Source organism: Pipistrellus hanaki, assembly GCF_964339955.1.
Source record: "Pipistrellus hanaki genome assembly, chromosome: 3".
NCBI classification, from domain to species: Eukaryota; Metazoa; Chordata; class Mammalia; order Chiroptera; family Vespertilionidae; genus Pipistrellus; species Pipistrellus hanaki.
In genome coordinates, this window is record NC_140505.1 from 129,731,197 (window position 1) to 129,745,433 (window position 14,237).

Consider the following 14,237-nt stretch of genomic DNA (forward strand, 5'->3'; position numbering starts at 1 on the left):
TTTGTTATGACAAAAATTAAGCTTAAAAGCACATTCACACTTGTCCTTAAAAGCATGCTTACATCATACGAGATAACTTCTCATGCCTGGAGTCATGGTTCATATGGCAAAAACTAGAGGGTAATTCTCCCATTTCCACATCCTCCAAAAAGCCACACTCGGCCTCAGTGTAAAAGTTATATTTTATTGCCATGCTACAAAATGTATGAAGTTGGCACTGATAGGGAGAAACAGAGAACAAAGGGTGGGGAGGAAGAGAGGGCAAAAGATGTTGTTACATATACAAGGTTTTAATCAACAGTGGTAAATTTTGCCAATATTAAAAATGCAAAGCAAATTTAAAATGCTGTTATGAAACAGCATTAAAATACAATTTATGCATAGTACAGTATCACTTATGTCTTTTATTAGAGAAATGTGGAATGTTTTATAAAAGAAATTAACCTTAGGGGGTAAAATTCATATTTCATATACAATTTGGCAATGGTAGTCCCACTGTTAGACAATTTTATATAAAAGAAAAAAATTAAAAATCTAATAAGCTACCTTTATACAAAGTTGCTATATCTATGCCTTTATGTAGGAAAAAAACATTTATAATGCAAATTAGGACATACAATAATCTTACAATATTATACAATGTAATGAAAATAAAAACATAACACAAAATTTGTCCTTTATAAAATGTATATTTTGCATTTACTAATGCAAATGTGGCACACCGGTGACTACTGTACTATTAATAACCAGTCCGTCATAGAATTGCAATCAATAGTGATGCTACAAAAGAATTGTTATACCCCCAAAAACTGAGAAAGTATGAATGGCGAATAGGGATATAAAGAACAGGAGATAGATATGGTGCTGGTTTGGGCAGAGTATATTGTGGTAGGTAATAAAATAGTTGTTCATTTTCCAAGCCAAAAACATTTTATATACATTCTGGAATTTCGTACCAATGCCTTTATTCAAATTTGGCAAACATCAGGGAAAAGGTAATTAGTACCATATACCTCACATATCAGAAATATGAATGAGATGCCAATACATCAGTTACTTCTGAATGTTGTCTCTGATGGTATGTCTATTTCAAAGATAAATGTATGTATATGTGTACATATACATATATACTTATACATACTACACATTGCACAAAACACTTGGGCATTAGGGATTAGGAACAGCACAGGGGGAAGTGGGAAGTACTTTTTAGCTTGTTAAAACTTTTACCTTGAGGCAAAAATATGGTGGCACATTATTGAGAAATTATGAAAACATAAGGCCCCTGTCCCATTTTTAATAGAACATTATTGAGGTACATTTTTATATGTTGTGCCACAGATTTCTTTGGGGGCTGGGGTGATAAACACTAGCTTGACTTATAACATTGAACTGTGGAGTTAACATAATAACTATAACTATAAAAAAAGATTGCTTGGCAAATTTTCTTAAGTCCCAAATGTGATCTATTCTGGATATACTGGGAAGTGAAAAGTTTTTTGCTGAATCTTCTAGAGTAAAGTGCATATCTCATCACTCCACAGCAGCAGTAAATAAAAGAACTATTTGCCAATCTTCCTGGAGGGAGAAAAGGCACCATAATTTCATTTTTAAAGAAAGATGAAACTGGTAAGTTAAAACGCACTAAAAAAAAACAAACACAGTCAATATCCATGTTTCCAACTCTGGTCTGGGATAAAAGCTGTTATGAACTATAATGATAAAAGAAGATTCTATTTAGGAAAATATATGAATAATTATTATTATTTCCAAAACTGAAAAGTAGGATCACAGTCTAGCAACAGAATATCTAAAATTAGGTCTGTCTCAGAAAATCTGAAACATATGGCCACAATTATATCCCAATAAAATAACTCATTCTAAAATGCACCTAGTAATAGGTACATTCTTCCAGGATAGAGCTTAATGCCCATTACTAGACTACTGCAAAGGAAAAGGAGTGTTCTACATTACTTTATTTTAAATAGGGACACAGGTGATTTCCAGAGACTTCTAGAAATCAACACCAGTTTTATGTTTACATCTTCCTAATACTCATAGTACCTAAATTCAAATTCTTAGCAGACAAATTGGTCCCATTTTCTTTTTTAAAGCACACACTATTAAAGCATAAACTGCAATGATTACATTGGAGTTACCTAAAAAAATATAAAAACTAATTAGAATCTGGAAGGGAGAATGAAAAGGATGAGAAAAAGAAAATAAAGTATCCAACCTCCAAAATGAATAAATAGGTCAGCCCTTCCATTTGGAGGTTAATGTTCTGTCTCTACTGCTTATTTCAGAGAAAACCATGCGTACTAATTCCATCATAATTCTTATTCCACATTACAAAAATCACATAAATTTGGCACGATTAGCAAACTACTCAGAAGAAAACATAAATGCAACAATATATTAAAAATGGAAACTGCACACCTATACCACTGCTCTCTTTTTAGAGAATAGTGAACACTTTAGTAAGCACCAAGTTCACAGAAAAAAAGAGAAGAGATTCTGCTATGCACATAAACCAATGGCACTGAAAATAATAGACATCTTTAATAATTTATTTTCTTTATAATGGTCCCATTCTAATAATTTTCCTAATCCATTCACTGTCCTATAATTGGTTTTTTATTGAACAGGTTGGATGCTATATGACTGAATCTTTTTCATGCTAACTTAACCTTAGTTACATCTGGTAGATACAGATCATAATCTCAAACTTCCTCATATTTAGAGAAAACGGTAAAATATTTTGCAAGGTTACCTAACCTTCTTTTCACTCTACCTTCTCTTGTTTTCTCTAGTTTGGGAAACTGGAACATTCTTGATTTCCAAGAGTTGGACATATGACCTCTCGTCAGTTTATATAAGTTTCAATTCATTTTAAATCCTAAATTATGACAATCTTATTGCTACATGACTTCCACTGTACTTGCTATGCTGGCAATAACCTTAACATTCCATTGAAATCAGGGATAATCAAAGATCCAGCGAGGAGTGAAAGGACAGCAGAGCTGAGGAGCACTGCAGTGGGCAAAGTGTAACTGCAGCCGTGTGACTTGAGGGAATCGCTGCTAAAGTGCTGGGGAGAGTGCCCAAGAGAAAACAGTACCTTTCGGGAACTTCGCGTGTTAAAAGTAATTTCCTTTTTTTTTTTCCTCAGCTGCTAAAAAGATCACCTATGGACACAAGTAAAATTCAAAACTGAGAGAATGTTTTTATCAACAACTTGAAAAGTAAACAGCATATAAATAAATACTGGACAAGGGCAACCCTGTTATAGAATAACAGTAAGTTCTAAATGAACCTTCAAAACCACAATTTGACAAAAATGCAAACTAAACAACAATAAACACATAATCCAATTTAAAAACTATATACAAACTCAAACATTTTAAATTGAAAAAGACATTAAGCAACAAAATACAACATCCCAAACACCAAAGGAGAAAAACTGAAGGTGAGTGTCAATCTAATGGCACAAATGCCTCCAGAACAATGTTATTGTCAATAATCCATAGGAGACACACTTTCAAAAGATCATGGTTCAGATTTTCAAATGCTTTTGGATAAAGTGACCTGAGACTGATTCTTGAGCCTACTGTAATTCTGATTAAGATATCTGGGCATGCCCTTCCAAAGACCTCATGAGATGAATAAACACAGTACTCTCTTCTTCCCTGCCTTTCAACACACCAATAGCAAACCATATTCATGGACACAGGACTCTTTCTAGTAAGATAAAGGCAAAGGAGCTGACGGGTATATAAGGAGTGTGGTACTTCTATTTCCTTGACCTATGGTTTGGCTCAAGTCAAAAAGCCTACAATTAACGAAATAAAGGATTCTTCATGTTACATGCTGAACACCACATACCATGAACAGTGAATCTACAAATATTACTTTCAAAGCCTAGAGTTATCTGTTAGCAATGCACATTATCAAGAGGCTTTATAAAATGTTTGAAATGCCAACCATGACTTAGGCATGAATGATATGCATAAGTCCAGAATATTGATAAAAATCAACCAGCATGTCACTCACTTCCTCTCTCATTTTAAATAGGCACTGTGAAAATAGGAGTGCTGCTGTACAGTAATGAGTTGTATATAATGAAATTAGTGTTCTTTAATGAGTACCTGCTCTACATTAATTCCCTTTAGTTAAGCACATGAAATATTAAAAAAACAACAAAAAAAAAACATCAGTCTATAAAAGGAGTTAGTGTTTAGAAATGAAAATGAAGTACTTGCATCTTCATTTTTTTTAAGTTCACAAAGGTGCAAACAATGTAATGCTTTCCAGGCTCACATAGGCAGATCAGTACTATTATGTCTAGTTTTCCTAGATGTACCATCATCTCGTGGTAGTGCTTTCTGCAAATTGGACATAGCAGCAGTTTTCTCGATGTCTATCACAGCATACAGCTCTGTGCGCCTGGTAGGGGTCTGTGGAAGAGGAGTTGTAGGTGTTTTTGGAGTCTGAGGGTTGTCGGAGTCACTGCCCCCTTCCAAGTCAACCTGTATATAATTGAGCTGCCTGTGTTCTAAACTCGGACGTCTGATATCAAAGTTAAAGACTGTCGGTATACAATCCCGACGCCTTGAATATTCTATTTTGTGAGCACTTGCTGGCACTGTTACATTCTCTGTATTTACATAGTTATGCATTGGATCTAGATTATTATGGTAGCCATTTAGAGATGGGGTCTTTGGTCCTAAATTGTCATCTTCATCCCTACTTAGTTTGCGGGCTTCCCAAACAGGAGGCAAAGATGGTAAATTTTCATAGTTCAATAATGCAGTTCTTCTCTGAGCGGAGTTGTTGATGTTTTGGGTATCTGAGGTACTGGCGGATGTCAGACGACCTCTCCGGACCCCGGAGGCACTAGGGACAGATAGCCCATTTATATTTTCATACACCAGCTTGTTAACAGAGGGTGCATCTCTTCGCTCATCACTGTCATAGCCAGTGTCCCATTCTGTGTTATTTGCACCACTCCCGCTGACTTGATCTCTTCCAATTTTCTCCATTTTCTCTTTTTCCATTAATTGCTTTTGAACAGGAGTTGGTCCTAAGACAAATCTAACTACTTCAGGTTCAAGAAGAATCTGAGGGTCCCTGTCCTCAATACTACTTGGTTCTTCTTTTGGAGTGTTGCTTTCAGCATTAGAAATCCTCGCCTCCAACGGGACATGCACAGCTGCACAGTTTTTCCGCTCTTCTTGCACACCTGTAGTATTGACATAGGTATGTACCTAAAACAAGAAAGTGAATCAGTAACCCAGCCAGGTGTGGCTCAGTGGAGGTAACAGTTTGCCAGTCAGGGCACATGCCCAGATTGCAGGCTCAATCCCCAATAAGGGGGCGGGGGTTCATCACTAATGTTTCTGTCTCTCTCTTCGTCTCTGAAATCAATAAAAATATATTTTTTAAATCCTATCTAATAAAAGAGTAATATGCAAATTGACTGTCACTCCAAGACACAAGATGGCCGTCCCCATATAGATACAAGATGGACGCCACAAGATGGCCTGCAGGAGAGGGCAGTTAGGGATAACCAGGCCAGGAAGGGAGAGAAGTTGGGGGGGGGGGGGGGAGAGATATGACCCAGGCCTGCAGTGGAAGGCAGTTGGGGGAGGGGGACCAGGCCTGCAGGGAAGGGCAGTTGGGAGCGATCAGGCAAGCAGGAAGGGCAGTTAAGGGTGACTGGGCTGGCAGAGGGGGCAGTAGGGGGAGACCAGATAAGCAGGGGAGGGCAGTTGGGGGGTACCAGTACTGCAGAGGAAAGCAGCTGGGGGGGAGCATGCCTATAGGGGAGAGCAGTTGGGGGGAACCAGGCTTGGAGTGGAGAGTAGTTGCGGGGGGGAAGAAAGTAGGCCTGCAGTGGAAGACAGTTGGGGGCGGGGAAACCTAGGCCTGCAGGGGAGGGCAGTTGTTGTGGGTAATCAGGCCAGCAGGGAGGGCAGTTAGGGGTCACCAGATAAGCAGAAGAGGGCAGTTAGGGTAGACCAGGCCAGCAAGGGATGGCAGTTGGGGGAGACCCAGGGAAGTGGGGGGGTGGGGGGGGCAGGCCTGCAGGGGAGGGCACTTAGGGGTGAACAGGCCTGCAGGGGAGGACAGTTAGGGGTGACCAAACTGGCAGGCAGAAGTGGTTAGGGGCAATCAAGCAGAGGCAGGTGAGCAGTTGGGAGCCAGCAGTCCTGGATTGTGAGAGGGATGTCCGACCACCCAGATAAGAGGGGATGCAGGCTGGGCTGAGGGACATACACCCACCCCTGCACAAATTTCATGCACTGGGCCTCTAGTAAATAAATAAACCATGTCTGATCTTCTCAGTTAATTTTATTAACTTTTTGTCTAAAAAAATACTATCTCTTTGAAACTTTTGTACCTACTTTTTACTAATATAAAGGGATGTATAAATGTAATTTCCTAATTTGATAAAATAATAACTAACTTGAAACATTATACTTGATAGTGAAATATGAAAAAAAAATTTCTATAAAAAAATAAAAAACACCAGGAACAAATAGGGGCTAGCATTTTGGTGGTATCTAGAAATTTTCATGATTCATAAATAAATATTAAAAAGGAAAGATAGGACTAGCCAATGTAGCTAAGTGGTTGAGCACTGGCCTATGAACACAAGGAGGTCATGGTTCAATTCCTAGTTAGGGCACATGCCCATGTTGTAGGAGGCATCCAATCAAAGATTCTCTCTCATCATTGATGTTTCTATCTCTCTTTCCCTCTCCCTCTCCTTTTCTCTCTGAAATCAAGAAATTAATTTTTTTAAAAAGGAAAAGACAAACTTATTATTATTTACAATGATTTGACTATATAAAGAAATAAACCCTACTAGATTTAATAAGACTTCTGAAAAATGCATGGATATAAAATAAATACTACCTACTAAGAAATAATCACTAAAATGATAATGAAAAGCTCAACGGTATTTGGAGAGACAATATAAAAAACATTTAGTAGCCGAAACCGGTTTGGCTCAGAGGATAGAGTTTGGCATGCGGACTGAAGGGATCCGGGTTCGATTCGGGTCAAGGGCATGTACCTTGGTTGCTGGCACATCCCCAGTTGGGGGTGTGCAAGAGGCAGCTGATCGATGATTCTCTCTTGTCGACGTTTCTAACTCTCTATTGCTCTCTCTTCCTCTCTGTAAAAAATCAATAGAATATATTTTTTAAAACAAAATTTAGCCGAATACATAAAATTTGAACACCTCAAAAATAAAATGCAAAATTGAGAGAAATGTAATTATAGTAAATAATGTAAGAACTCATGTTCTGTGTAAAGAACACAAAAATGAATTTTAAAACAAAAATTTCTTAAGGATAAATGACAATGTGATTTACAAAAGATAAATATATAACTAATACATAGATAAATGTTTAACCAGATACTTCATTCCTCAAATGAAAAACAGATTAGGAATATTACATAGCTCTATAAAAACATCGATAACAAAATCTACCTTCCTGCTAGTAGTCCACTAACTATAAAAGCTGTAATATAAACAGTAGCATAAATTGACTGGAGGTTATTATAATGGGAACTGGCCACTGTTATGTCTGCCTTTATCTATAGATGCACCCTCCTGTGAACCCACAAACTACTCTAATGCTGTTTCTCTCAACACCTGCACATATTTCAGCACATGTCAACAAATATTTGATATTTCCTCCGATTCTTCACTATAAAAGTCATACACAAACAGTGAAAGCTAAATTCAAACTGACTAAAATCTCCAACTCCACACAAGTCAGACGGCAGCACGTGCTTACCTGTTCCTCGGCCACAAGCAAAGGATGTGTAGATTCCTCTCCCACGGAAGGCAAGCGAGCACTGCCCACAGAAGGGTGCCTGCTTGACGGGTGGGATGAAGCATCTCCAAATGAGGGATATCGGGGATATCCATTAGGTAAGTTCTGAGCAGCAAACCCTGGAGCTGAGTTTTTGTTTGTTTAGTGGTTTAAGAAGAAAAGCAGGATACAGAGGCAGGGGAGAGAAAATAAAAATGAATGAGAATCCAATCTGCACTGACAGGTTTAAGGAAGGTGTTTCTGGCAAATATAGCAGAAATCAGATTTATTATTTAGATAATGATAAGTATATAACTAATAAAAAGGAAAAGAGGGGCCTAGCCAGTGTTGCTCAGTGGTGAGCATCAAACCTCCATGTCAGCATTCCATTCACATTTTAGATACTATGGAACAGTTAATGTGATTATATTTAAAATGTTAAATACCTTTATAATTATAGCTGATAGCTTTTTAAAACTGGCAACCATTACTCTTATATTTTTAACATTTTAGAGATTAAATATCCACAGTCTATAAATGGCTGCTAATCAAAATACAAGAAGGAAAAAGGGTATTTACTTGTAGGTGTTCGAGGTGTTCTGGGGACTTCCAATTCCGTCTGATGATTATTCCTTTCAACAACTGGCTCTTCCACCACATTTATACTGTTATTTTGCATTATCTCTTGCAACATGTTAAATAATTCTTCTGCACGGGCACACTTAAAGGCAAAGATTCCTACAAACATAAACCAGAAGGGAACAATGGTTACCACATCTTTTAAAAAGATACAGGAGAGCCTATTAAAGAATACAATTATAAAATAAGCATTCTGTGTACCAATACTAAGAAAGGCCATTTAAATAAATGTCGGATAAATTATTGAAATTCCCTATTTCAAAACATAAACCCAAAACAAAGTTCACAGAATAATTTTCATTTGTCTAAGGGAGATGACCTAAAATAAGGCAGATAAAAGTAAGATTTTCACACTTGCTTCATTTGCTTTTTAACACTAGGGGGAGTCCAACTCACCATTACCAAGGTGATCCTTTACCATTTGACAGGCCCTGGCTCTGTTATGTTTAATCGTTATAATAGTTCTACAAGGCAAGGATTATCCTTCACCTCTGATAGAGAAAAAGAGAGATAACTTGCCCACGGCCTTTCAAACTGTAGGTAGCAAAATAATCAAACTTGCACTGTTGGACTCCAAAATTTAATTTCTTTACCCAATAAGTTGTAACAGTAAAAACACATTACTCTGTTTACTGGGCTGGGACTAATCATTTACAGAAAATCTTAAAGTTAATATGAATCAAAATTCTGGACACAGAAAAGGTGCTTAATAAATGCTTTCTAAATGACTAGTTTACTATATCTCTTTTCTTAATTAGGCACTTATTTAGGTAATTTTTTTCTACCAGAAGAAGATAAAATATTAAGCACTGTGTATAGAATAACTGAAAGAATAGTACTAGTATTTCAAATGTGACAAGGTTTGCAAAAAAAAAGGCTCTGCCTACCTTGTCCAGTTTGACATCGTCGACCACTTTCAAAAGAGAAGAGATTTGAATCATAGCCATAGCGTCGCAGGCAGAGGTAGTGCCATTTCACCGAGTCACGTTTGCGAGTGTATAAGATCAGTTCTGTCTCTGTAAGTTCCATTATGCCAGAACCTAACTCATTCCCATCATCATCCACATTAATGACCTAAAAGAGAAAGTTAATTAGTGCCACCTTAATGCTTTTACTTGATAGTCATACTCATATTTCACCGATTTGTCAGGAAAATACACTTGCTGATTTTTACTTACTCCTTTGTGAGTTTATTCACCAACCAATGTGTGTGTAGGACTAGGTAGCAATATAATACCTGGTTCATATCTGCCAAGGAACTCAAATTCCTATTGGGGAAATAAGTTCATGTTCAGATAAGGCCTTGTTCTACTGAGTTTCAGAAAATGGCCAGAGACTGTGAAGAACAGATATTGCTTAGGGAGAATTTACTACACCCCTGGAACTAGATAGTGTTGTACATGTATTTTCCCCACTTAATCCTCATAACACTCCTAAACTGCAAGTAATACTATAAAAAAATCAAACAAAGACTTCGTGATAATCCAAGATCACAAAGCTATGAAGCAACAGGGTTATGACCTACACCTAAGTTTGTACAAACCAAAGGCTGTAATTTATAGCAGATTGAGGCCAGACTACAAGAGACACAAAACAGCTGTGGATGAGTAAGGAATGAAGCATTTAGCTTCTCGATAACAGAAAACCATAGACATTTCAGAATGATGAAAGAGTAATCTGATGTCAACTGCAGGACGGATCACAGTGGTGACTCAAGGTAGGGTCCCGTTAAGAAATTATGAGGCATGAATCAATGTGTAGAGGTGGCGACAGGACTAAAGAGGAACCTATAAAATGGTGTCTTAAAGAAAGTAATATCAGGACTGTGTGGCTAATTAAATACAGAGGACCAAAGGGAAAGTATAAGATAGTTTCGGTGAAAAAATTGTCAGTGAAAAAATATCATCAAAGTGAACAAAAAGGGAAATAAAGGATCTGGAGATAAAAGTGAAAAAAGTAAGTTATATTAAGTGAAGTAAAAGAATATCCAAGTAGGCAATAAGAGAGATAATTCAAGCAGTTTTACTAACCTTGAACTTGTTCCGATGGTTATCTGGGACAGTGTCTTTATCTGGACAGCTACAACAGCTACCCATGGCTTCTTTCAGAAGACCATGTGAGCACTACATGAAAGATAATTAGAAAAAATTATTAGATGTCGGATATAAAAATCATAAAATAAAAAAGGTTTTATAAATCATCTAACACAAGCCCTGAATTATTTTAATAAGGAAAATATAGCCCAAAAAAGTATATGGCTAGAGGTAGACTTCACACAACTAGCTAGTGAATTTTGCTCAATGATAATGATAATAATTTTGTGAAGTAGACGTCACAAAAATACCAAATTTAGTTTAATTTGCAAAGGTCTGCCTATTTTTAAATTATCTTAAAAAGCAAACCAACTTAAGGTTTCATATGTAGCACTATTTAAATAAGCAATTGAAGGAATTAATCTTTTATGGCTTACTGGAAATTCCATGTCCCTTTTTAATAAATTTACAAAGGATGCTTGACTTATGACTTGGCTGGTATTTTTTATTACTCATTGTAGTACCCTTTATGTACTCCACCAAACTAGAGTTCATTGATAAATATGACACAAAATCAGATTTGGAATAGTTCACTAAGAAAGACAACTCAAAATTCAAGCAATAACCTAAAGAGAATATTGACAAAACTGATAGTTGATCTATCTAAACTTTCTTTTCCACTGAAGGTTACAGATAAGAACACTCCAAATAAACAAAGGAAAAATCTAAAATGTCACTTACAAAGGAAAGAGAATAAATGTGACAATATTTGAAAAAAGCAACAAGAAGCTACAAATATTAAAAACATAAATTTGATGAAAACTTGCTTAAAATTCTTCAGTGGTTCTTTACTACATTCAGGAAAAAATTCAGAGCTTATGCCATGAGGTTCTTCCCAGCCTCGTCCCTGTCTATAGGTCTAGACTAAACTCTCCTCTCTGCTTCAAGCCCTATCCAGACATATTAAACTGTTTCCCCAGAGTATCTTATTCTCTCACACCCTTCTGCTTCTTTTCTTTCTCAAGATTTAACCCAGAGTACTGTGGGGTTCAGGAAGCCTTCTCTGACTCCACCCAACTGGGCAAATTATTCTTCTTTATGTAAACTGCTCTCCCCTCCCTCTCCCAATCCCCTAAGCACTCTGGGCATCCCAGTATCAGCATCTTTCACAGTGTTTACTTAGTTAGAAACTGTGGTAGATTGTTTTCTTATCTACCTTCTTCCCTACATAAGCAGCTCCTTTCCAACAGCAATGAACCTTATTCCTTTTTGCATTGCCCATGCCTAACACATCTAGCACACAGTAGGTGCTCTAAATCTTCTGTAAGCTGACTAAACTGTACTAAACAAAGGTAAAGAATGTCTGGCAGGCATAAATATTAAGATGAAAAAGACCCAGCTCGTGTGCCTCAATGGTTGAGTGTCAACCTATGAACCTTTCTCTGAAATTAAATAATATATAGCCGAGACCGGTTTGGCTCAATGGATAGAGCGTCGGCTTGGGGACTGAAGGGTCCCGGGTTCGATTCCGGTCAAGGGCACGTACCTTGGGCATATCCCCAGTAGGGGGTGTGCAAGAGGCAGCTGATCGATGACTCTCTCTCATCGATGTTTCTAACTCTCTATCTCTCTCCCTTCCTCTCTGTACAAAATCAATAAAAATATATTTAAAAAAATAAAAATAAAAATAATATATAAAGAAGTCCTAGCTGGTTTAGCTCAGTGGATAGAGCATTGGCCTGTAGACTGAAGGGTCCCGGGTTCAATTCCAGTCAAGGGCACATTTCTGAGATCTAGGGTTGATTCACAGTAAGGGGTGTGGAGGAGGCAACCAATCAATGATTCTCTCTCATCATTGATGTTTCTCCCTCTAAAATCAATAAAAACATGTTTTTTAAAAAAGAGTAAGAAAATGTGATACTTGAGGTATTTGCTGTTTTAAGATGACATAGATGTATACAGGTTTGTAATCAGTAGGTCAGAAAAGGTGTTAATATATAGGGGGAAATTTTCCCCAGAGAGCAGGCCTTGGAGGTAGAAGTGGCTGCCTTAAGCTAGAGGCTGCAAGGCAGTATTCTGCCATTCCTAGTCTTAGCTCTGGGTGGGGAGCACCCAAGGCATGGGACACCTGGGTCCGGGTGTGATCTCCACCCTGGTCCCCCCAAGTTTTAGTTAAACAATGGAGTATCTGAACCTCCTGACAGTGGCTGTATTCCCAATCTGGCCGGCGTGTGCTTCTCCCAATTATAGATGCTTTCTAGTTTCTGGGACTCTAGACTGGCCTGACTTCTCTAACAAGCAAGAAGAGGGAGATGGGGACGGGCAATGGGGACTTGCTCTCCCTCTCCAGAGCCTTTCCCTTGCCATTCTTCCTCCCAGAAGTCTGGCCTTTGCCTTTGCCTCTCCTAAGCTCCCAGGGCCCTTCAAAGCCCCTGTAACTTGTCTCCTGAGCCCTTACAGTCCATCTGGCTCACTTCTACCTCTGTGACTTTCTAAATAAACCTGGTTATAATTTGAAAAAAAAAAGAAAAAGGGACAATGGGGATACACAGAGGACACCTTTACTCTTGGCTGGTTCTAACAAGCTGTTTCATATCCCCTTTTGAAAACCTGGAGGGGGGGCAGTCTCTTCTGTTTATGCCAGACATGTTACCACAACACGTGTACTACGAATCCAGGTACCAGTAAGTCCCCAGAGTCATTATTGTCTGGTGACATTCTAATAAGTAATCTTTTTGCCAAACACTTCACAAATATAATCAGGCACTTTGTGGGTTATAGCCCAGCAGACAGTGGAAGTATGAATATTAGGCCAAGATATCCTCAATAAATTTAGGGTAGAGTACTTTTAGGTACTACATATGGTCAAAGTTGGGAAACTATCTGTATGATTTCACAAACCGTATTTGACATAGGCAGGTGGTTGGGATATAAGCCAATCCTAATTGAAGGCTTTCTGGGAACTGTAGTCTTCCCAGACCTACACTTCCAAACCTAGTGATTTTTAGCTTTCCTGAGGACATGAACCATTTCTCCAGACCAAAAATGACCAAACATAGGCTCCTGTGGTTAAATAAATAAATAAATAAATAATATTTGAGGGAGGGAGGGAGGGAAGGAGGGAAAGAAAAGGGAAATGAAGGATGGATCAAGGCAAAGGGGAAGACTCAAGATGAGTTCCAAAGTGAGACATCTGACCTCTGACAGGAGGAGGAATGCCTCACGCTGTGAGGAGAAAGGGAAGAGAATAGGACATGTGGAGGGAGCATAGTAGAGAAGCTGAAAGAGATTAACATCCTAAATTTCCTTTGTAAAATAGAAGGCAAGTTTACAAAATAAGGAGAATGACAGGGAATTTCACTGAGGAACTTACCCAAGAAAGGTTGCCGATTATTAATTAGGCTGTGCTGATAGCTCAGAGAGGCTACAAAGTAAGACTGTGCTGTTTTCCTAGCTGTGCTCAACAGTCCAAAAGGTAGAAAGTTCAACTGGCCAGGATGAGTGAAGGTAAGACAAGAAAATTAAAAAAAGAATATTGGCAACACGAAGTTGGGAGGGAGGTATTGAAATGGTCTGTTCAGGACAGAAGAAGAGGGCTAACGAAATGGGAGAAAATGCAGGCAAAAAGGAACAGGAAGCTTTAGTAAGGTTGAAAAACAGGCTTAGTATTGAGTGAGAGACTGAAATAACTGGAACAACAGGCAGTTGTGGTCAATTTCTAACATAAAAGGAGACT

General features: G+C 38.0%; 1 protein-coding gene across 4 annotated transcripts in view; it reads right to left on the reverse strand.

Moving 5' to 3' along the window:
- Positions 1 to 164: 164 nt before the first annotated feature.
- Positions 165 to 14,237, reverse strand: part of FRS2 (fibroblast growth factor receptor substrate 2) — a 94,620-nt gene continuing 80,547 nt past the window's right edge. For 2 of the 4 annotated variants that reach the window (XM_084878903.1, XM_084878904.1), the window contains 6 exons: positions 10,499 to 10,591; positions 9,356 to 9,542; positions 8,409 to 8,567; positions 7,812 to 7,975; positions 7,082 to 7,183; positions 165 to 5,267 (listed from right to left, as the gene is read on the reverse strand). In XM_084878903.1, the coding sequence (XP_084735029.1) occupies positions 4,317 to 5,267; positions 7,082 to 7,183; positions 7,812 to 7,975; positions 8,409 to 8,567; positions 9,356 to 9,542; positions 10,499 to 10,564 (1,629 nt within the window). In that variant the 5' untranslated portion in view covers positions 10,565 to 10,591 and the 3' untranslated portion in view covers positions 165 to 4,316. The remainder of the gene's footprint in view (positions 5,268 to 7,081; positions 7,184 to 7,811; positions 7,976 to 8,408; positions 8,568 to 9,355; positions 9,543 to 10,498; positions 10,592 to 14,237) is intronic. The other 2 variants (XM_084878906.1, XM_084878905.1) reach the window with 1 other exon arrangement.